Here is a 25,410-nt window from a genome sequence, read left to right as displayed (position 1 = left end):
CTAGGAAAATACTGGAGGGCAAAATTATTATTCTTAAGGCAAAATACAAAATGAATTGGACTTTAATATTTGGTCATTTCAAATTACTATCTTGGTACAACAGTAAACGAGTGCTAATGGTACAAAATGAAAACTGAAAATTGGAAGATGCTAGGAAAACCACTGAAATAGAAAAGTAAAGCATAAATTCTAGTAATAAGAAGAGCTGAGATGAAGGCTACCTGCCCATTTGGATCAACTAAGATCATCTGGTTAGGGGATGCCATTGCCCACGGGTGACATTACTAAGTGATCACCGCAGCACCTTTTCCAGTGTTTCCATACAGAAGTTCAGAATTCTTCTCAGGTGGCTACCAGCCATAGATTGAACGTGTCATAAGTGATAGTTTGGATTATCATTCCACAAACATTCACACCCCTCTTCCTTCCTCTACAGGCAGAGTCTAATTCCCTGCCTCACTGGTATTGGACTTGGCCATATGACTTGCTATGCCTAATGGGATGTAATGTGAAGAAAGGCCTCAAGTGTACTTCTGTGCTTGGTCTTGTGCTCTGGTTTATACCCTGAGAACAGCAGGCCCCAGGTAGCCACAGCCTCTTTAGCCTGGGTCTCATAACAAATGTACACAGAGTACACCTGAACTCAGCCTGCAGCCTGAAGCAGAACACATGAGACAAGTAAAAGAATGAAGTCATGTTGTTCTAGCCACTGAGTTTTAGGGTTGTTTGGTATACAGTATAATTTTGCCAATAACTGATTAATACAGCATTTTAGATGAAACTTATTTGTTATCCCTGGCCTAAAAACTGGTAAAACAAGAAAATGTCTAGGAAAAAGTAGACAGACGTTTCAGAGGTAATACGGGGCCATTATGAAAAAGAAATAGCCATGTTGGAAGCCATGTTCAGCCATGTTGAATCACAGTCTTAAAGTTTTCAGATTTCAGTCTTATCCATAAATAAATCTAATTCACTCAGTCTTCAGATTAGGACAAATGAGGTTGAGAGAAATTAAATGGTTTGACAGGATGAAGGTATAAGTTGAACCCTCTTCATTATTAATATTGCGTTTTCTTTGTAGCAAAACAACAATGTGTGCTTCTAAAAGGACTGCCTTCCTGGCATTCTGAACCAGGGAGAACTGAGTTGACAAGCAGTGTCAAGAGAAAAAAGTGGTGACCAGCCCCTCCCTGCTGCCAGACTGTCCTGCTTTGTCCCCTGGGAGCCTATCTATGGGGACTCTAAGGAAGGCCATGTACCCAGTCTGAGATCCAGGCCACGGTCCGGAAATCTGATGAAGCAAAATCCTACTAGGCATGAAGGCAATAAAAATAAGGAAACAATAGCTTGGCATAAAAATCCATCTAATGGTTTAACCTCAGGGCAAACCATTTTTAGGTTGGAAAATAGTCTGGGCCACCTATTCTTCAGGAGAGAGTCAGGAAGGAGATGATTTCAGACATGAACTCTTCAGCTAAGGTTGACTTAACACTGTAGCAGAGTAAGCTACTGCGTACAGGTGTGATTTCAGAGGCTTTAGGAAGACCGTTCGCACCCCCATCAGGTTAAAGTTAACACTTTCATTCCCTTTGGCTCAATGCTCACCTAGTGCCAAGCAAAATTAGATACTGTTATTCCTAAAATATCCTCTGGAAGTAAGATTCCAGTACTTGGCTCCTTAGAACCTATCTAAGTGTTTAGCACACAAGAAGCACTCAATAAATACTTCTTGAATAAATGAACAGGCAAACGTGTAAGTGATGTTCAATATCTATGTTACTGCTGATCTGACTTAGAGCTTTACATTATAGTTTACTAACCAACAAAGGCATCATAAGTAAGAAAAAACATAGCAGTAAGGTCAAGTTTAAATTCCGCTAACCTCTCATTCATTCATTTAACAAATATTAATATCAAATGCCGGCTATGTGTAAGCAATGTGTGATTTTCTGTAGAAAGAGCAGCAAATCAAATAGCTAAAGTCCCTGCTCTCAGGAAGCTGACAATAGTTAAATAAGAGAAATAGTTCAAACATGCACAGGCACACACACACACACACACACACACACACACACACACACAAATATAAAAGAACTAAGAAAAAGGACAGGGAGCCATATGAGAGTGTAAGAGTGAGTACACATTTTAGAGGATCAGATAAGGTCCCTCAAGTAAATAATCCCCAAAGGTCTCATCTGAAATGTGTGAACTGGAAAATAAACAAACATCAGGAAATACCATTTTTTAACAGAGCCCTGCATCTGAAATGCAGCAGCAGATGGAGTATCATGTATGTATGTACAGTGAGCTGAGGTCCCTATGTTTTAGCAGCTAGATCCTAAGACCCCATCCTCTCCCACAGGTTCCCCAAACTATTGTCCTTTTTAAGTTAAAATCTCTACAATTAAACCTCTGAAACTTGATTACACAGTACATATATTACAATTTTATAAAATGCCTAACATTCAAACCTACCAAGCAAATAATCTGTGTATGAAGACAAGAGATCCATGGTGGCAAATTCTGGGAGATTCAGTAATGCCCGTTGACTAACTTTATCAGTTCTAGCATTCTTCTTTCCGATAAGTAGGTTGATTGCCAGCACAGCCTCACTGACCTAAAATTAATGCATAATTAGAGTTCATAAATGCAAGCTTTCTGATTCATAGATTATCCATTAGGTAAATAATGTGAAAAAGCAGATTCATAACATAACATTTGGTACACATTAGGGAAAAAATAAAGACAAACTGAAAAACAGTATGTGATCCCCAACATGTAGTATATATCATAGTCAAACAAATCATGCCTGTTGACAATTTAATCAATAAATAAGTCATTTTGAATAGGCTACCTCCCCTAGCTATGACAGACACTTGCCAAATTGTGTGTCAAATATGTGCACATGTGTATCTCCCATTATTTTCATTAAAGAAAAGTTGAATCAAACCAAGTCTGGCTAATAGAGATTAAAAACACGACACATATAAAGAGCACTTCTAATCTTCCCAAAGAAACATCATTGGTGCAAATCCCAAAGAATGTGATATTTTCCTTTCTCTTGTATCAATACATTGTTTTGCCTTAACAGATGTGACGATTAAAAGAAGAGTTAAATAAAACTCACACCAACCTGTGCAGCAGCTCTTATTGCAATCCAGGCAAATAAACTGTGCATTTCAGATTTATTTACTGTTGGCTCTTCAATAGAACTATGCCTTCTGGGAAGAGCCTAAAAAATATGGCAAATGTTTTATGATAAAGATATCACAAAGTTTCGTGATAGATTTTCTCATCTTCTGAAGATGAGATTTTAGTGGAACACTACATGGCCATTAAGTGTAATAATGTATATTCATCTATTGACATGAAAAGGCATCCAAACTATCTTAAGCAAAAGAAAAGTATAGGTTACAAAACAGCATGCAAAATATGATCCCATTTTTTTAAAGATAGGTACACACATATATTCCCTGTATACACAAGCAGAGAAAATTATCAACAGTGGTTATCCCAGGTTTTAGGGGTAATTTAATTATTTTTATCTTTTTTGTGATTTTCTAGATGAGCTTACATTATTTGAATAACAATAAAATAAACACAAACTACATCTTAAGTAAATGTTATTTACCATCTTAATAGAGGATCTAGAAATTGAATATATATTGTGTGTAAAGATGTCAGAAACAAGAATATTACTTAAAGGTTTTTGATAGGTATTTGCTATCAGTTTTCTAACTACAAAACTATTAAAGGGATGACAGTAATCATAACGTTCCACAGAATAGCAAAAAGTGACAATGAATGGAGATATGTTTAACATGGGAGGGTGTGTGTGTGTGTTCAGCTTTTAAATATAAAAAAGTCAATAGTATAGAAGTAAACAGAAACTCCACCAGCAACATAGTATCTGTTTTACATTTTTTAAGTATTAATAGTCAATTTTAAAGATTTAACTAATCTGTAAAAACTATTCAATTAGATTGCTTGTTCTAATTTTTGATGCTCATATTCTGGCCAATTTTTAAAATCTTCAACAAAACTCCAGAATAAAACAAGCAATAACAAAAATATCTTTCTTTTACTGCTGGCTATAAGACTCCCAAGGAAAAAGAAATGCAATGAATAAAGCTAATGCCACAGCAGGAAATACAATGCACAAAGGTGGCCTGGCCCAGATCAAGTGTTAAGCTTTGAGGTAGACAGATGATACCTGGAGAGATCTGCCCATGGGGAATCTAAAATCTAAGCAATACAGTCCTGTCCCAAATATGGAGACCCCAGTCACCAACTGTAATAAAACTACTTAGGCTCTGGTGTAGCCATTGCCAGCTTACTGACTATATAAGCTTGGGCAATTCACCTGTTTAATTCTGGAAACAAGGTTAATAGGCATTGAGTGAAGAATACAGAATAACATTAAATAACTATATTGTAAGAACAATTAGTGACATACATTCAAAAAAAGAGAGCTCATTTTGAATTGAGAGGAAGGCTTTATTGAGGAGGGATTGAGAGGTGTTCAACATTGAGTAGCAGATACTAGCTTATGCAAACAGGCAAGAAAAAGAAAAAAAATGCATCTAGATAGTAAATGAAGAAGTTAAATTGTCTTTGTTTGCAGGACACATGATGCTATATGTAAAAAATTCCAAGATACACACACATACCCCTCTAGAATTAATAAATGTGTTTATTAGCAAAATCACAGGATACAAAACTCAATACTCATAAATCAACTGTATTTCTGCGTACCAGCAATGAACAATCTGAAAGTGAAATTAAGAAAATACCTGTTCAAAACAGAAGTAAACTTAACAAAAATGTACAAAATTTGTACACTGAAAAGTAAAAAAACATTGAGAAAAATTAATATCTAAATAAATGAAGAGAGAGTTCATATTTATGAACTGGAGGATTTGACATTGTTAACATGCCAACTGTCCACAAATTGATCTATAGATTCAACACAATGTCTACCAAGATTCTGTTAGTTTTTTGGCAGAAATTGACAAGCAGATTCTAAAGTGTATATGAAAATGCTAAAGACTCAAAGTGAAAACAATTTTGAAAAGGAAGAAAATAACTGGAGGGCATGTACTTTCCAATTTCAAAAAACTTACTACAAGCCACACAGTAACCAAGACAATGGATACTCACATAAAGGTAGATTTATGGATCAATGGAATAGAATTGGGAGTCTAGGAATAAATATATACATTTATGACCAATAAACTTTTTGACAAAGGAGCCAAGGCAATCCAGTAAAGAAAGATGGTTTTTTCAACAAATGATGCTGAGACAAATGGATTCTATGTGCAAAAATATGAATTCAGAGCCTTACCTCACACTTTACAAAAAAGATTAATCCAAAATGGACCATGGACTTAAACATTAAAGCTATAAAACTTTTAGAAGAAAACATACGAGAAAATCTTCAACATCTGGGGTTAGGTAAAGAGCTACCCAAACCACAAAACATAAAAGAAAAAGATGATAAATTGGACTTCATTAAAACTAAAAGCTTTTTTGTTTCCAAAGATACGATTAACAGCATGAAAAGATAAGCCACAACTGGGAAAAATATTTGCAAATTATGTATCTGATAAGGGACATATATCTAGAATATATATTTTAAAATTCTTACAACTCAGTGATAAAAAAAGATAACCCCATTTAGGCTATGGGCCAAGGATCTGAATAGACATTTTCCCAAAGAAGATATACAAATGGCTAATAAACACATGAGAAGATGTCAATATCATTAACCATCAGGGAAATCAAAATCACAATGAAATATTACTTCTACACACTACGATGGCTATAATCAAAAAGATAAATAATAACAGTTGTTATCAAGGATGTGGAGAAGTTGGAACCCTCATACACTGCTGGTAGGAATACACAATGGTACAGCCACTTTGGAAAACAATCTAACAGATCATCAACAGTCTAAACAGAGAGTTGACATATGACCCAGCAATCCCATTCTTAGGTATACACCCGAAGCAATTGAAAACATATGTCCACATAAAAAATTTCTATATAAATATTCAAAGCAGCATGGACCATAATAGCCAAAAAGTGGAAACAATTCGTATGTCCATCACCTGTTGAATGGATCAAGAAAACGTGGTATGGGCTCGCCTGGTGCCGCAGTGGTTAACAATCTGCCTGCCAATGCAGGGGACACAGGTTCGATCCCTGGTCCGGGAAGATCCCACATGCCGCGGAACAACTAAGACCATGTGCCACAACTACTGAGCCTGCACTCTAGAGCCCGTGAGCCACAACTACTGAAGAGCGTGCACCTAGAGCCCATGCTACGTAACAAGAGAAGCCACCACAACGAGAAGCCCACACACCGCAATGAGGAATGGCCCCCACTCGCCGCAACTAGAGAAAGCCCTTGCACAGCAACAAAGAACTGCCAATGCAGCCAAAAATAAATAAATTGATTAATTAATTTTTTTTAAAAAGATACACAGAAAATGATGATCATATTGTACAGAATTATACTATTCTTTTCACTCAAATCTTATTTGTTCAAGCTCTTAATTAATTATAAACACCTCCCTAGAGAAGGCCCAAAAGGTGATATACTTCTATCCTAGAATCTTATTAATTTGCATTGCAAATTGCTATGGAAACAAATACTTTTGTTTTCTCTTATTGGACATAAAGATGTTTATCACACCACAAAAGTAAGTTTTCTATGTAATCATTTTGATGAAAAAAAAAAAGCTGCTATCCACCTAAGGCAGCAACCATATGAGTAGTTCAACTGACTGAAAGCTTATTTGCCTAAAGGTTTTAAATCATGTTTATGCTGTCTCAAAAATTAGAGATTTGACATCCAAATTTTCTGAAAAGATGTTTTGGTGGGTCAGAGGATTATTTAATAAGAATGAAATATATAACACCTACTGAAATTTAAAGAATAAAAAACTAGACAGTTTTTATTTAAAAATGAAAACAAAGTTACTGGGTTCATCCACCTCCAAACCACCCAACTTCCTGCCCAGAGGATCTCCCTCTGTCTGGATCCTTGGTACTCAAGTGTGGCCCACAGAGCAGCACAGGCATTACCCAGGAGCTCCTTAGAAAGGCCAAATCTCAGACCTCATCAGGATCACAGGATCCCTGGAGATGTTTCTGCCCCTTACTTGGAAGTGCTGCTTGAGGGAGTACACGCCTCCACCACTCTTTGCATGCTCCCTCCCAATCCATCACATCCCACTTTCCAGCTCTTTCCACCACAGTCATTCACAATCCCACCAATCAGAGTTATTTCCTAATCCTAAATTTCACCACCTAAAGCACCCCCCAGCCTTCCTTCACTTCCTCCCACCTTTCTTCCTCTTGCTTTCTTCCTTTCCATGTTTATTATCTGTCTCCCTCCACTGAAGAATAAGTGCACGGAAGCAAGTACTGAGTTTGTCTTGAACCTTGCTTTATCACCTTCCAGAGTACGGCCTGGATCATAGTACGTGCTCAATAGATATGGGATGAATGAATGAATGACTCTTTTCAAAAGGTGATCTGTTTGCAAGCCACATCAGTGGTAAAAACCATACATGTCCATCTACTTAACCAATATGTCATTTCCTGCAATCTCCTGATCGATACTAATGACTTAGAGTATTTATATACACCTACATTTCATGGATAACATTTTAACAGGCAAAATGTCCACATGAAATCTGTTTCCAGAGTCTTACATAAAAATATCGAAAGAGGTATCTAAATATGAGTGTGAGCATTAAGTAATGAATTAATTTCTTCAAGTCACAAAGAAAAACAGTCTCTTTATTTCCATAGCACAGTGCTAGCAAAGTAAGCAAGTTCAAAGGCAACATACTTTAAATTTCTAATAACATTATTTGTTACCTCAGTAAGCGTTAATGGTGATGCTGAAAGTTTGCTCTTTGGCTTCCTCATGTGCAAAAATAATAGGGCTATTTCGAGGTAGGAGTCTCTTATCAATCTAAAATGATACAGCATTGTACTTATTAGATAGCTCACCATTCATAATCTTTTGCATCTTGTGTCAACAATTTCTGAGAGAATAAAAGGCAAAAATAGGCAAAACCAGCATCTGTTCCAAACTCACCCTCTTTTCAGAGCACTTGTGTCTTAGACACGGGCATCTTCCTTCCTACTGAAATTGAAAGCTCTTGAAGAGAGCTGAGCATTCTACCTTGTCCTGTGCTGGCAATACTCCATGCCATGACCACAATGCAGCCCAGCATCAAGATCATTCTGGAATATTCCAGCACACAAGGCACTAAAGAAGTGACCATCAAGACGGGAGGAACCTGCCTGGAAAACCAGACCTCTCTCTCTACTCTCCTACGGTAATTATAATAAGTTCGAAAGAGACACATAAGAGTTATGCTGAAAGCCGTGATTCGGTATGGGTTAGGTCTGTGTATTCACTATCAAACCTGTCAGGTGGGACCATTTAAATCAGTGCAGTTGTAATAATGCTGGCTTATTCTCCATCTTAAGGTGACTTTTATACAGAATTGAGTTGGCCAGCCTTGGTACTGCCGAACCAGAGTGAATATTCACATAAATCCTTTCTAGATACAATTTCACATCTAGTGGAGGCTCCTGTAACCTGGGACTGACAGGAGATCAATCTGAGTACAGACTAGAAGCTATTTACAGTCCAGTATGTCACCATGCTAACCACCATCATCAACCATCACTGTAAACGAGGCCCTGGAGCAGAGCCAAGAGCATCAGGCTTAAAAAGGAAGTCCGTGAACCTGTTGCACAATGGACCCCAGTGAACTAGCCCCGCCGTGGGAAAAGGGTGCCCCAGTCGCTCCAGCCTTAAATAGTCAATGTACTACCAGAACACGGGTCTCAAACCCAAACACACATTGTCATGATAATGAAAAGTCTTTTTTTTTTTACCCTGAGTTTTGATCATGTCTCAAGCTTAGCTGTATAGCTTCAAACAGACTCTCAAGTTGCAAAGTTGGAGATTTCTCTTCCATCAATAGTTGACATTCTATTTTGCCTGAAAGAAGAAAAGGATATACAAAGATGGTTTTTCCTTTTTCTATCATTTAGAACTTCAGAACAAATATTTTATGCAGGACATTTGGAAAACTGAATGTGCTGTCCTTTTTGTCCATCCGTCTCCTGTTTCTTGCTAGAAGGTAAGCCAATGGGGAAAAAGCTGTTGCTTCCTTCCCCAGGAAGGCTCCCCCTGCCTCCTTTCACTTTCCAGACACAACTGTTCTTATCATCTGACTTTCCCCTCCATTTCCTTACTTTGTGCTCCTACTTCCCCCTGTAGCACATTCCCTTTACCTAAATCCATTTTCTTCTTTCCTCTATCATCGCAGGTATTGGAGAAAACACCTTTGCTAAAAACAAACCCTAGAAAGTCAACAAACGCATGAAAACCAGCACGGATGATGCAAACGCTCTCGTTTGCACACAGCTTCCACCCCTCTTGGTGAGCCACAGCCTTCAAATGCAGGCGCTGGAATGGTACTTCTGTAGCAAGAAGGGCAGGAAAGGCAAATCTTACAATCACTATAAAAAGGATTCACAGTTTCCAAGCAGCATGTGCACAGGGCACAGAGCCACCTGGTGTTAAGTTCACATCTGGACTTACATATAGTTATTTACCCAGACTGCACCTCATCTGCCAACTGGGATTGGTCATGCCTACCTTGTAGTGCTGTTGTAAGAATTGGCAATATGAGATGTAAAACACCAACTACAGTGCTCAGTGTCTAGTAGATGCTCAATAAGTGATACCAATTGTCATCATAATTTTTCTCATGGCTAAAATGGCCACAATAAAATTACATGAATGTATTATGCAAATGTGTGTTGTATATAAGTTATAAATATAGATTGCTATAGCTATTTAATTTAAATGGGTATGTATCTTTATAGAAATTAGCTAAAATGCTTAGCTAAGTAATGAAATAAAAAAATATCTTCCAAGCATTCTTTAAGAAACATTATTCATAGCTAAATGGCTGATGCTGAGATTTTTGAGTCAAACATGCAACTTTGTGTAAGGAAGGTCAATTGTAATTATAAAAGAAACGAAAATGGAGTACTTTTTTCCTTTCTAGATATAAACTTAAACTACGCAGTGTTCTCTTTATCCAAAACTGAGTTTGGCAGAGATACCAAGGTGTTTGCCATCACCAAGCCCTTTGTAAAATCAGTATTTTGTATAATCAGTGACCAGGTTTTTAAGAAGCCTTTTGTTCATGGGAAAAAAATAATCCTCAAACTTTATCATAGTTCTGACCCTAAATACCTCTTACCTTTCTGAAAAAAGATTTCGGCTTCCACCTCTTGTTCTTCTGTTCCTGATGTCTTAGCAAGCTTCAAAGCTATTTCAAAAAGATGAAGGGCAGGTAACCACTTTGAGGGATCCTTCTTTTTATTGGTATAATATACTTGCTTAGCCACTGTATGTCCTAAAAGAAAGACAGTTGGATGAAGAGGGAACAATAGATATACAGTATTCATAACAAACCTCCCAGTTACCGGACTTCTCTCACAGTAGGTACAATTGAAGAACTCTGGGAGGGAGTTCCCTGGTGATCTAGTGGTTAGGATCCTGGGCTTTCACTGCAATGGCCAGGGTTCAATCCCTGGTCAGGGAACTGAGATTCCCCAAGCCCTGAGGCATGGTCAAAAAAAAAAAGAAGAACTCTGGGGGTCTTTAGTTTTTAGCATTGAAGAAATGCTTTAAAGAAACACAATACCCAAATATATCAATGAACTTTAAACAATATACCTCTGAAACTTTGTCTTTGATAAATTTCAACATTTTCTCATTTTTTTTAACATCTTTATTTGAGTATAACTGTTTTACAATAGTGTGTTAGTTTCTCCTTTACAACAAAGTGAATCAGTTATACATATACATATGTTCCCACATCTCTTCCCTCTTGCGTCACCCTCCCTCCCATCATTTTAAAAATGAAGGATAGTACACCTGAAACTAACACAACATTGTAAATCAACTACACTCCAATAAAAATTTTTTAAAGATAAATAAAAATGAAATGAAGGATAAGCTCTCAAGCCTCTTTCAGTTCTAAAATTTCATAATGCTCTACATAACAACTTTTGTGTTCCTAAGATGAGGTTGTTAGTAGGGAAACAATTGGAAATTTTATGTAGTTTTATGTTGTTACCAATAAAATTTGCATATATTAATAGGCAGTAATTTCTATTCAGCTCTATAGTGGTTGCTCGCATTGCATATTTTGTCATCCCAACTAGTTGGCAAACCCATTATGGACAAAGGCCATACTTTGTTAGACTTCTTATACGGTCCCATCACTACTTAACATAATGAAGGATTGTTGCCTTGTTGAAGAGGCATTAGATTTAATTTCTAATCACCTCAAAGGCAGACAGACAGACATTTATTTGACAAATATTTTCTGAGTGCTTAGGCACCGGATAAAAAACGAGAAAATTGAAAAATAAGAGCTAAGTTTCATTAAGTACTTCCTACATGCCAGGTACCATCCCAAGTACTTAAGCATTATCTCATGCAATCTTCCCAACTCTGAGTAGATACCATTATTATGCTCATGTTACAGAGGAAAAAGCAGTGGAACGGTGAAGTTCAATTAACTTGCCCAAAGTCATGTGACTAGTAAGTAGCAGGGCTGTGATCTAAACCTAGGCAGTCCAGCTCCAGGGCCCATACCCTAAACCATGACACGGCAGTAACCCCTTAAGAGAGAGACCATGGAGGTTAGTGTCCAACAGGGAATGAGAACGGCCAGACAGGCAATCAAAACACGGTGTGGTTGATTGTGTGGCAGTGAAAGCACTGGACACTGTGGTAGCAGGTTACAGGAGCCCTGGCCAGACCTGGGAAAGGTCAGGGATGCCTACCCAGATAATACAGCTGTCAAGGCCGGCAGCTGATGATCACTTTATCTTTTGGTAAGTTTAAAGAAGAAAAATGTTGAGATAAAGAGTAAAAGGCAACTGGGAGGGAAACTGCATTAACAGAGTAGTTTAACAGGCACAGTAGAGCAGTATGAACAGAAAGGCAGTGTAGGATTGCAGAAGGATACAGCTGCTGAGCTGTAGCTGAAATGCTGAGTACAAGCCAGTCATTGGTGCTACCACCGTTATCTGAGGCTTTGAACAAATCCCTATGTGCCTCTGAGCCTTGAGGCAGCAGAACTAGAAAATATCTGAGGTCCCTTCAAGTTCTGAAAATTTTAAATCCAAGATGCCATGCCCTATAAAGAGTTTTCAGGAAACCTAGGACGTTTTGTAAATATTTAGTTCAGGAATGTGCTATATGAGAGGGAAGACAGTAGAAAAAGTATCCTTCTCCCCCGCATCCCCTGCCCTTTATCCAGGGAGAAGTTACAGAGCCCTTCCTCTGGACAAGGCAGGATGGTAGCACTTTACTGAGAAAATGGAGATGAAGAAATTGAAGTCTTGCTTCCCGGGCTTCCTAGGGGAGTATGGAGGCCAGGCATGGAAGAGTGAGAATAGCTGACACCTACAAAGCTCTTAGAACAAACTAGCTGCCCTTCTAAACATGTTACACATTTCACTCAATTTACCCCAGGGAGACTGGTACCTTTCTTATTTACATTTTATGAGAAAGGAAACTGACAGACCAAGAAGTTAAATGATTTCCTCAAGGGAACTGGACCAGAATTCTTTCTCCAGAGTCCATGCTCTTAAACCCCAACAATTACCAACTGCAGTTAGATCTTAGGCCAGAAGGATATGCTAATACCATTTGTCCCATACAGCCTCACATCTCAATACATGTCCCATTCTTTTTTTTTTTTTAATTCTCTTTTCTGGGGTCATGTTTCATTTTTTAAATTAATTAATTAATTTGTTTATTTATTTATTTATTTTTGGCTGAGTTGGGTCTTCCTTGCTGTGCGCAGGCTTTCTCTAGTTGCCGCGAGCGGGGGGCTACCCTTCGTTGTGGTGCACGGGCTTCTCATCGCAGTGGTTTCTCTTGTTGCGGAGCACAGGCTCTAGGTGTGCAGGCCTCAGTACTTGTGGCTCACGGGCTCTAGAGCGCAGGCTCAGTAGTTGTGGCGCACCAGCTTAGTTGTTCCGCGGCATGTGGGATCTTCCCAGACCAGGGCTCGAACCTGTGTCCCCTGCATTGGCAGGCGGACTCTTAACCACTGAGCCACCAGGGAAGCCCATCTCCCATTCTTATATGTCTTGCTTACTGTTTCAAATTGTACTACAGGTGTTCATTAATACAAGACAAAAATATCGTCTTTTCATGTCATTGAGGCACTTATATACATGTACAATATGTACTATATATGGACTACATGCAAGACAGTGCTATATAATATAGAACTAATAGATAATAAGAGTACTTGAATCATCTTCTAGATTTTTGTTAAAATTAGAAAAAGAATTGTTACAGAAATTATTGACTTTTCTCTCTCTCCCTAACTAGATAATAGGCTCTTCGAAGGCAAAGATGATGACTCCCTGTTATATTCCCACTCCCCAGCACTATTCTTGAACCTTTCTTCACTCCTATTATACAATCAGTAATCTACTTTTTCAGCTAATAAGGAAGCTCTAGGTTCAGTCATTAATGGAAATAAGTAATCTTACAATGATGCTTATTTTTTGTTTGTTTTTTAAAAATAATCTCAATGTCTTTTTCTGTAAGAGGCTTTCACAAAGAAAAAGAATTTTTTTAAGTGGCTCTATTCTTGCAATGCAATCTATACTATCGCTATAAAGGAAAACTGTCGAGAAAGCATCAAATCAGCTGATTTTATGCTTCATAATGTTGAAGTGCTCCTTTTTGCAATAAACATCAACTCTGTGAAAAAGAAGTTGTGAAACTGACGTTGTTTTGACAGAAAAGTTGCTTTCGGTTTTTGTTCTTTAAGTTGGTATTTAATATAATATAACAGAAAGCAAGCTGTTCTGCTTCAAGTGAGTCTAAAAAACAGCAGCAGTATTGCCACTGAGTGGTGACACATCTTCAAGATTAGTAAGGCAGGAAAGCAGAGAATACGTTTAACACAATCTGTACAATTTAACACAATCTGTACTTTAAGTTCTTGTAGAAATCAAATATACTGGTAATATAACAAATTGTGGACCAAACATACAGAAAAATAGCTCTCATGGGATCAGTGAGCTGGAAGGAATTCCAGAGGTCAGCTATGCCAGCCTAATTTCATAAATGAGGAAACTCAACAATATAGGGGTGAACTGCTTTACCTATGGTAATAAAGTTCATATCTGATGATGGTGATTGATGATGATGATGATGAAAATCATATAATAATAATGATCAATACTAGTCATGAGGGGGAGGAGCAGAAGGGGAATAAGGGAAAAAATTCTGGGCAGGTGATGGTTTGAGCACACTTCTGTTGCCCTCCCTTCCCCAATCACCTGCCTCTCCTGAGCTGAGCAGCTGCTGGTACAGGAAGCAAATGGGTCCCAGGAGGTGAGGGGTAATGTTTCAAAATGTGGGTTTTGTTATTCTTCAGGTATGACAAGGTCAACAGGTCAGGAGATGACTGCCATTGAAAAGACAGTATTTTTGCTCACAGTTCTCGAGAGGAGGGAGGGCACACCATGCCACGCAGGGCCACACAGGGAAGCACCAGGGTCGGTCAGGAGGTAGAAGGAGAAAGAAGAAAATGTGGTCAAGAGCCTTTATTGTGTTTTTTTGTGGGAAGGAGTGCGTGGGTAGGGTAAGCAGACTAAGGTTTAGGATTGGCTAGTTTGTATAATTTCCGTGGGCTCTGCTAGTAGTCTATACCTGTCCCTGGGGTGATTGGCCCAGAAAAATAGTGGCCCTGAGGGTAAGAGCCCAGCAAAGAACAATAAAGGAGCTCAATAAAAGTTCAGGGTGTAAGCCCTGGAATGGCAAGTTTGCATATGAAAGACATCCTCGCAGGAGTGAGGTTTGCTAATCTCTAGGAATTGGCTAGAACCCTGGGAGGGGAAGTCCCTCCCTGGTCAGCAAGACTCCTGATGTCAAAGCATCAGAAATACATTTTTTTTTAAAAAGGCATGATGAATATAGGTTAGAACAGAGAGAGAGATGTTGTAAGATTTTCTGTCCTCTGTGATAGACAAGAGCCTTGGAGCTATAGGTAGGCAGCTTTGGGTCAAAGATGAGAGAGTGTCCTAGAGAGAGCTTGAAGCAATGTCTGTGAGCTCCTGAGAAGGGCAGCAACACTGCCTGGCTCCTCCTCCTTGGTTTCCAAGGAGCTGTAAGCCTCTGACTTACTGGTCTACCTGCTCCAATCAGATCCCCTCTTGGCTGGCTCCGGTCTGTCCTCCACCCTATTCTTCAGCCAGCAGCCAGGGTAATCTTTGGAAACATAAACTGTCCCCTGCTCACCCTCTCCCATTAGGCTGTCCCTAGCCCACTCTGCTCTGTCTATACTGGTCTCCTTGCAGTTCTGGAACATGTCAAGCTTGTCCTGACCTCAGAGCCTACAACTCACTGCTCTCTCTGCCCCTACTGTGCATGACTTCACTAAGCATATGCTTAACATTTACAGTCCAGGGTTAAATACTACTTCCCCAATTATTCTACTTAAACAGGCACCCCTCCCTTTGCTGTTCTTTATCAGCAGACCTTATCCACACCATTTACAACACTAAGTACAATTTATACTTACATACATATACATAATTCATCATCAGACATAAGTTTTCTATATTCTTGCTGATTTCCTGTCCAGTTGTTATCAAATACACATCTTATTTTATATAATATTTATTGGATTAAATTTTATAAATATAATAATAATAATTAAATGTTTATTGTTATAAGTATTATAACAATGTATAAATATTGAATAAATATTAAAATATTTTATACAGCATATATAATATGATAAATGATAGAATATGCATTCCTATATATGATTTGTTTAGTTGTGTATTTCTGTCTCCCAGGCTAAGAGAAGGAACCACACCTGTTTTCATCTCCAATAGCTTCCCAGGACCTCACAGGGAGGCTGGCACATGGTAAGTGTTCAAAAGCTATTTGTTAAATAAATGGAACCTGGCTATTCATAAATAGTGCCCCAGATAAATGCACTCACATGACAGCCTCACCGAAAATGACTTAAGCTTTTTCATCAGTGACTTGAATGTAATACATGTTTAAGTGTTCTTACCAATTCTCATTTTTGTTTTGGCCAATAACATGACATGAGGAAGATAGATATTTTTCAAAGGCAGTAAGGGACTTGCATAGTCAGTGTTTGATATAGGAAATTCAATTGTTTCTCCAAAAGTTAGCATCTGTAAAAGAAGCACTGTGATGAGTAATTAGCTAATGTGGTATGCTGTAGGAAAAGACAGAAAAGTAAGTTTCTAAGTCTTGTGGACACAAAAGCACTCTCACCTGTTCAATAAGAATGTTGTGAGACTGAGTCAACAAATACAATTTTTCTGTTTTCGAAGAGGGAGTTTCCTTGAATTTTTCAGCTTTTGTTAAATCATCCAGTAAAAGCATGCTTCTCACCAGTGTTAAATGAGATCGAGGAGAAATAAACTTATGTCCTTCAAGCAACTGTATTACATCCTATTAAAATAAAATTATTCCATTTGATAGTACCATTCACAATTCACTGAAACAGGAGCCAGATGTATTGACTGTAATGCATTCAGTACCTAATGGAAATTTAAATTTTCTCCTTTTATTCTAACCGGAATCCTCTGGTAAATATCAATGTGAATTAGGTTTCCTTCCTACCTGAAGGTTTTTTATGATGTCTGCTTTTAAGTGCTTTTCTTGTAGGCCAATGATTACAGCTTGCATCAAGAATTCAGCCTGTAGCTCCCTGTGGCCTGAACTTTTTGCCTCCACACACACTTCACTGATGAGGCTCACACAATCTGTTATATCGTTTTCTAAAATAAACAAATGCAGGTACTTAAAATGCACTGAGAAAGAAATTATATGTGCATGGTATCCTCAGTGTTTATCACAGGAATATTGTATAATACAGAAGAAGAGGAAGATGTAAAGACGGAAAACAAATAAGACTGCATGAAACATTGAAAATAAATGTGTTGTAATTTAGGAGAAGTACTTTAGGGTATTCAAATGCTGCAAAAGTAATAATGATATTCCATGAAATAATTTAATTTGGGAGATGGATAGAGATGGGTGAATAGATAGGTTTACATATAGATAACTATTAATCACTGCAAGAACTAATATTTATATGTGCCAGGCTGTAATCTAAGAACTTTAGAAATTTCACCCATTTAATTCTGGAAATAATCCTATGAAGTAGGTACCACATTTCTTCCATTTTTCCAGAGGAGGAAACTAAGGCCTAGGGGGATTAAGAGATTTGGCCAAGATTACACAGCAAGGAAGTGGTGGATAGAGTATTTGAACTCAAGTGGGGGGTGGCTCCAGAATCTGCACTCTGGACCCCTGAACTACGCTGCCTTCCTAGACGACAGGAAGGTGTGTGCACTAGCATTCTGAAATCTCCTTGCCTGCTTTGCTTACAGTAATATACATGCCATTTGCAGTGATACAAGGGACTGCTGAAAATGATTATTCTCATTTAACAACTTGAATTTTTTATTCTGGAAACAGATCAAGCTAAGAAGTTATAAAATGTTAATGGTATAATAAAATACATCCCAAGAAAACCTCTGTTACCTAAATAAAATTAAATTTTACGAAAACTTTGATTAAGGAGATGGAGATAGGATATTTGTACCTTTCATGGCTCCAATGCCACGAATCCGGGCAACAAACGCAGTCACCAATGCTAAGCGGCACCTCAACCACAGATGAATGTTGAAATATTCTCGAGAATTTAGGGAAATGGGATCTAAAAACTCATTATCATCTTTACTTTCAGTGGCCTAAACAATATTAAAATGATGGTTATTTTTCCATTTAAAAATGTCCAAGTTCTAGTCTAATGCTAAATGTAACATAGGTTAAGGGAAGCATCGATATCATTTAAGAGTATTAAATTTTTAATTTTAGAAATTATTTTTGAACATTCTATAAAACATAAAAAAATACACAAGAAACACACAAATAAACAAAAATCACCCATAATCCCATACTCCTCTATTAACACTGATCCTCTATAAGTGCTTTGCAGCATTTCTTTCTCTCTGTATACTCACTGTTGAAAACTAGCTTTGCAGTTTGAATTTTTCATTGCAAATTATGTTATTATCAGCAGTTTCCATACCTTCAAAAATTTTGTGACCATCATTTTAAAGGCTTTTTTGAAAAATAATCAGTAATACTGGCTAATGTTTACTGAGTGCTTATTACGGGCCAGGCACTGTGATACAATGCTTTATACACATTAGTTCACTTAATCCTCCTGCCAAGCCCAAGAGGGGTTACTATTATCTCTATTTTTCAGATGAGAGAAGCAAAGCCTAGGAAGGCTAACTATTTGCTTAAATGTCATCATATTTTGGCGGAGGCTGGGATTCAAGCTTGCATCTTTCTGAATTTAGAGCCCACCGTCTTAATCTACTACATTACCCTGCTATGTGCTGCTCACATCCCAAACATATATTATTTTATGATTTACTACCCTCATTATTACACTTTATAAAGGGAGTGGCCAATGTTCAGAGCTACTGGGAGGGAGGTGACAAAGGAACTTTTCCAGGGAGCAATCAATCTTAGACACTTCATCTAGAACAATGCCCATTTGTTCTAGGAATTTCCTGCTACACATCTCTGACAGCTCATCATCTCCAACCAGTCAGCAACACCTGCTATCAAGGAGCTGTAACCTGGACTTGACAGGGGCTGGAATGTGACAGGTGAGGAGCAGAGGGGGAAGGGGAGCTGTTCCTGAACCAGAGTAAGAAGTGAACAGAGACCCCGAGACAGGGTGGTGATTAGAATGGGTACACCACGTATTCGAGGGGTCTAGTGTTTAGATTAGAAATACAGAAGAAATATCCATCAACATACCTTAATCTCTGCCTACATTGCTGTTATTATTGAAAAGCCAAGTCATGCTTAATCTAAATCCGGGTTTCTCGACCTCAGCAAGACTGACATTCTGGACCAGATTACCGTTGTGAGGGAAATGTCCTGTGTGTTATAGGATGTTTAGCAACATCCCTGGCCTCTACTCAGTAGATGCCACTAGCACTCCCTCTAGTTATAATAACCAAAATGTCTCCAGGCACTGCAAATGCCCCCTGGGAAGCAAAATACCCACCAAGTAACAAGCACTGCTCTAAGTAAATTTTCAGGATCAGAATCCTTTTTAGCCTTTATACTGCTTTTACTGTGGTAAGAAATGAGTCAATTAGTTTTGCTTTTTTGTAATGACATTAGATAGGAGCAATTTTATTAGTAAAGCTTAAGCTTTATTTTATTTATTTTAAAATGAGGAAGGATTCTGTGTGCTGAATCTTTATATTTTAATCCTAAACAACCCTGTTGTTATTAAATTACTTGCTCTAATCAAATCCAATGAAATTTCAAAGAACGTGTGACACCAGCTGTCAAATAGACTTGAGGGCTTAAACGCAGAAGAATTTAACTATGAGAAGGAAATAGCACAAGGTAGGAAATGGCACACGGTAGGAAATAGCACAGGTAGGAAATAGCACAAGGTAGGAAATAGCATAGGTGTCACGCTGGTAATGCTAAAGAAGAAATAAAATCAAAAGTGAAATGAAGAGCAAGTCATGCGAAACAACTTTATTTACTAGTGACATCAGATCTAGAATAGAAGAATGATACATCTGCTGGGACTTCAGTCACTATTACATCCAATCCCATCGATTCCCAAATGAGATTACATAATTTAAAAAAAATTTAAGGAACTTGCCCAAGGTATACCAGCTAATAAATAGCATCAACGGGGCTTAAACACAGATCTTTTTACTCTACATTCAATGTTCTTTTTTTCTTTACCACTTTGTTTCATTCAAATAGTTATACAATTTCCTAGCATGCCAATAATTATTCCATAAAAAGTGTTATCAGGATAAACATTAAATTCATACATACGTAAGCTCCTGGAGAGATGGAATTCTCTGTGTCATCTTCTACTACCTTCTTTTTAAAAAGTTTTGAATTCTGGAGAAGTTTAAGTGTGGAAAATACTATCGCAGCACTAAAATAGAGAATATGTTTTAAATGTTATTAGTATTACACTCGTGCCATTTGTATGTTATTTCCTAAGTCTCTTGCTCCAAAAAAACCTCCCCATACTCCCACCCATCCCCAAAACTGTTAGGTGCCCCTTTTATGTGCTCTAATAGCACCCTGGCCTTTACCATAAGGTGATACTTACAGCATTATTTAATTGCCTGTAAAATTGCTCTGTGTTTGTCTCAGCTAATTTATCTTATCCCCTGCTGACACCCAGCATCTAGTAGCTTGGACATCATAGGAGCTAAAAAATATTTTTAAATGAAAATGAGTGAATGAAAGAATAAATGAATGAATGAATGAATGAATGTTTCCAAGATCTAAAACAAAATTTACTGACAATCTCATTAATAAAATGAGCACACATGTATTTTACATACATCAGGATGTGGTTCTCCAGTTTTTTGACATTATAAAACTGTTCTGCTTAATGCTGTGCACTTCACTTGGAAACTCTTAAGAAAAATTACTGCTCAATCAGTATCTAGCAGAGCCAGGAGGGAAAGGTACTTAATGCAGAAAATAGAAGCCAGGAGATAGTAATTCTCCTCACTTCCTGTTGTTCGGTATGTAAATTTTTCTTCACTTTAAACCATCACATCCTCCTTCCCTGTAGAATGATAAATGTATAATTGATGTCACACTTTTTCAAAATATTTTAATAATATATGTTAACAGGCTTCTTCATTTGAAAATCTATTCCAAAACAAAATTCAAAATACAGAATAATCTGTGTACCTGACGATGCTTATTACAGTGCTACTTTATAACACAGAAAGACTGAGTGAAAGCCAAACGGACAATGTATCCATTTATCTAATGCCCCACTTGATATCTCCACTTGAATAGTGAATAACAATCACATTTAAGAGGTGTTATGGGTTAAACTGTGTTGAGGTCCTAACCCTCAGTGCCCATCATGCATCCTTATTTGGAAATGGAGTCTTTACAGAGGTAAACAAGTTAAAACAAGGTCATTTAGGGTGGACCATAATCCAATATAACTGGTGTCCCTATAAAAGGGGGAAATTTGGACAGAGAGACAGACATGCACAGAGGGAATATGATGCGAAGACATGCAGGGAGAAGACAGCCTGTGACTGCAGTGATGCATCTACATGCCGAGGAACATCAAAGATGGCTGGCAAACATCAGAAGCTACCAGAGGCAAGGAAGGGCTCCCCCCAGAGCTGTCAAAAAGAGCAGGGTCCTGCCGACACCTTGATTTTGGACTCTCAGCCTCCAGAACTGTGAGACAATCACATTCTGTTGTTTTAAGCCACCCAGTCTTGGGTACTATGTTGTGGCAGGAAACTAGGATAGGTTAAAAGCAGAGCCTCTTGCTTCCACCTCCTCCACCAAACCTACTCCTCTCCCCTGTTCTCTATCCCAGATAGAGGGCCCAGTATCATCACCGCCTCCCCTTTGCCTCACAATCTATGTTCAATCCATCAACAGCTTCAACTTCAAGATCTGGACACTAGCCAGCAACTCCTCACCTCCGCACCTCGTCCACTGCTAACACCTCCATGCAAGCCACCAACATCTCCAGACATCCATGGGAGCTTGCTGGCCAGCCCCTGCACTCCTGGTCTCTATGAAGAGACCACAGTGGTCTCTCTTCAGGATGTAAACCAGATCACGACACTTCCGCTGTACTGTTCCAGAAGCCTCCCCATCCCTGGATTACGGTCAATACACCACCTCCTTTGGGTCAGTTAGTGAGGTTTCTAGCCAAGAAGATGACCAGCTTCATCTGGGTCCCGGGATGCTTGCAAAAGAAGGTAGTCTGTCTCTGTGTGTACGCTCCCAGAGTGTATGTACATATGCTCAACTCTTAATTATATTTTTAAAGCCTTTTTTGTATGTATCTACATATTGTATTGAAAGATATTTTCTCTCTCTTTTTTCCCCTCAACTTTTTTAAAAAAAATGATAACTGGTATTTACTGTACTCACCACCTCTCAGGTGCTATGTTAAATGCTTATTGTGAATTAATTCACTTAATCCGTACCACAAACCTACAAGGTATGTACTATTATCATCCCTATTCTATAGATAAGTTAACTGAGGCCCACAAATGTTATGTGGCTTGCCTAAGGTGACTCAGCTAGCAAGAGGAGGTAGGATCAGAGCCCAGGCCACTGGCCCCTGAGCCTTCAGCACCCTTAATCATTAAGCTACGATGTGGCCTCTTTCTTTTCACAGTTCTAACAAGCTCTGGCTTTGTTTATACCGGCACAGCACGGTGTTACTCGCTGCCACATCTGTATTACCATACGGTTATAGTCGACTGCACCTTTTACAATATAAAAGGCCCCCTTTGTCCAGTTTAATGCCTTTTGCCTTGCATTCTACTTAGCAGACTTCATGAAACGGGATTATCATAAGGATATTAAATAAGGTATTTAGTCTTTCATTTGCTCACAAATATGTATTGAGCACCTGCTATTGGCCAGGAGCAAACCTAGGGGCTAAGGATACAGTCCCTGGCCTCACGGAGCTGACATTCTATCGAGGGCCAGGGTGTTCTTAACAAAGAGGAGCGCTTGGCAAACAGACGGCTCTCAGTGCATCATAGCCATTACCATTATTCGTATATAAAGTTGGACAGGGAATATGCAGGGACTAAATTGATTTTTTTTCTAAGTTGTTAACCAGCATCAAAACCTTTCAGCCATTATTGAATTTCAATCTCCGAAGATTTTACTGAGTCCTTAAAATGGTTTAGATACTTGTAGCATATTTTCTAAAGTATGGTTTGTGATTATCTAAACTTACTAGTTTTGGGGGTTTTTTAAAAAAATAAAACTAAACAAGGAAGCAAGAAAACAGCAACAAAAAACCACAATGCTGATGGGGTGTGTGTCCAGGTACGAATCTCTTTTCCCCCACACCTTTCTTCCCTGAAGGATACATACACGTTTCTAAGGCACCTTGTTTACCGAGTAGCTTCAGAGGTTAGCACAGGATGTCAACTAGAGGGGCCTGAAAGGAGAAAACGATGCCCATCCCACTCTTCTGACCTGAAGCCCAAATTCTGATTTCAAGGGAAATGAGGTATGAGGTTTGGAATCTTGCTAACCCCAAAACTTAATGAGTAAAATATAAACATACTGTATGTCCTAATCCAGCTGGTACTGCTTAGTTACACAATGGAAAACTTCTACTTCCTCCTCTGCACTAGGAAGACAGGAAGTGTAGGAGGATTACCCACTACAAACAGTCAAAATCCCAGCAGGAGGATGTTTCATTCTGACACAAAATAAAAAGGCTCAAATGTTATTCCATTTAGACAATAAATTACATAGAAAGGAGAATCGGAAGGAACACTTCAAAAAAAAAAAAAAACAAAGACAGGATTCTGAAATAGAGAGGCAGCCCTGAAAGAAGTAGAAATACAGTTTGAATAACTCTGATCCCATTTATTTCTTATTAACATTCATGACAAAAATGGTCAGTTTGTTCTCATAAAATCTATGCGGCTCACTCTACCTGTCACCCTAGGGAATGTGCCTTTCAACTTCCTTGACACATAATTTTATTAGAAGTATCATGAAATGTCAAGCTAACCAGCATCTGGGAAAGGGACGGCCCAACACTCTCAGCAGTGCCCAGACGGAAGCTCATGGAGGGTAAAGTTCACCTACTAAAACTCATTCATCCTGACAGTAGGCTTCCCCAGGTGACAGCTCTGCTGCAGAAAGTCAGCAACATCAAAGTTTCTGCAGGTTTTGTCCCAAGGGCCAAGCCCATGGATTGAAAATCAGGGCAATTCTGGTATACTTGCACATTATTTGAATACATCTATCTGGTCTTCAAATTAAAGTTCTATTATAACACTCCTTTCTGTGCCATTTTGTAATGTGTAGTTTCTCACTTCCTTCTTTCTCCCCCCCCCCAAAAAAAAAAATCACTCATATCCCCCACACTAAAGGGGTATAAGACATGTAGAGAGCTAGGGAAAGAATGAAGGTAAGTGACAAGAAATATTTTCTAGGGCTGCTATTGCTCTCTGGGACACAGTTTGGAGAAAGGAGTTCTATGTGCCTCCATAGGAAATCATATAGTCATATTATATATATATATATATACACACATATATATTCAATATATATAATTATATATAGAATATATAGTTAGATATATAAACATTTTCTAAATATACATTTATATATTATATATTCAAATCATTTATTTCTATAGGAAATAGTATAGTAAAAGTTCCTTCTGTCTTCAAACTTCAGTGGGGAAAACAGTGTATTATTATACTAAGTCTATTTTAACCATCAATCAACTACCATTGTATTCTTTTTTTTTTACCATTGTATTCTTAAAGACAGATACAAATGTCACAATACTCTAAACAAGTGGGTCTCAAGTTTTTTTACTCTCAGCACCCATTTACACCGTTAAAAATTAAGAAACCCCAAAGAGCTCTATCAATATTTACCATATTGGAAATTAAACTGAGAAATGTTTAACTTCATTAACATTTATTAATTCATTTAAAAATAAAAATCATAAACCCATTATATTTAATATAAATAATATATTTTTATGGAAAATAACTATATTTTCAAAAACAAAAAAATAGTGAGAAGGGGGCTTCCCTGGCAGCGCAGTGGTTGAGAGTCTGCCTGCCAATGCAGGGGACACGGGTTCGTGCCCCGGTCCGGGAAGATACCACATGTGGCGGAGCGGCTGGGCCTGTGAGCCATCGCCGCTGAGCCTGCGCGTCCGGAGCCTGTGCTCTGCAACGGGAGAGGCCACAACAGTGAGAGGCCCGCATACCAAAAAAAAAAAAAAAATAGGATTCCATTGTTTTTGCATTTTTGCAAATCTTTTTAACATCTGGCTTAAAAAGAGAAAATCTGCTTAATAGAAGACTTTCATATCTGCTTCTATATTCAGTCTGTTGTGACATAATGTTTTGGTTGAAGCGTATGAAGAAGACTAGGTCTCACACAGATAGTTATTGAACGTGGGAGGAGTATTTTAAGAGCCTCTTCAAATAATTGTGAATATTCTTCCTTGATACTATACCAACATGTGACAAATGATAGTTTCTTAAAAGTTTGTTGCTATGTGGAATCTACTACCACACATACACTGATGAACTTTTCCTACTCTGTTACATGAAAATCTATCGGTCTATCTTGTTAACCAGGATTTTGGAACATCATGCACTGGCCATTTGGAAAACATTAGCTCCCTGAGTTAAATAGAT

At 38.2% G+C, this 25,410-nt stretch overlaps 1 protein-coding gene across 2 annotated transcripts in view; it reads right to left on the bottom strand.

The window, feature by feature from the left end:
• Positions 1-25,410, bottom strand: part of CFAP54 (cilia and flagella associated protein 54) — a 281,143-nt gene that overhangs the window by 66,278 nt on the left and 189,455 nt on the right. For both annotated transcript variants that reach the window (XM_059082492.2, XM_059082493.2), the window contains 10 exons: positions 20,036-20,141; positions 17,748-17,895; positions 16,760-16,917; positions 16,409-16,588; positions 16,179-16,305; positions 10,308-10,463; positions 8,926-9,031; positions 7,891-7,987; positions 3,134-3,232; positions 2,476-2,617 (listed from right to left, as the gene is read on the bottom strand). In XM_059082492.2, coding sequence (XP_058938475.1) covers positions 2,476-2,617; positions 3,134-3,232; positions 7,891-7,987; positions 8,926-9,031; positions 10,308-10,463; positions 16,179-16,305; positions 16,409-16,588; positions 16,760-16,917; positions 17,748-17,895; positions 20,036-20,141 — 1,319 coding nt within the window. The remainder of the gene's footprint in view (positions 1-2,475; positions 2,618-3,133; positions 3,233-7,890; positions 7,988-8,925; positions 9,032-10,307; positions 10,464-16,178; positions 16,306-16,408; positions 16,589-16,759; positions 16,918-17,747; positions 17,896-20,035; positions 20,142-25,410) is intronic.

Source organism: Kogia breviceps, chromosome 12, assembly GCF_026419965.1.
Source record: "Kogia breviceps isolate mKogBre1 chromosome 12, mKogBre1 haplotype 1, whole genome shotgun sequence".
In the NCBI taxonomy this organism is placed as follows: domain Eukaryota; kingdom Metazoa; phylum Chordata; class Mammalia; order Artiodactyla; family Physeteridae; genus Kogia; species Kogia breviceps.
Note: the sequence above shows the minus strand (reverse complement) of the source record. Positions and strands in the feature narration are given on the sequence as shown.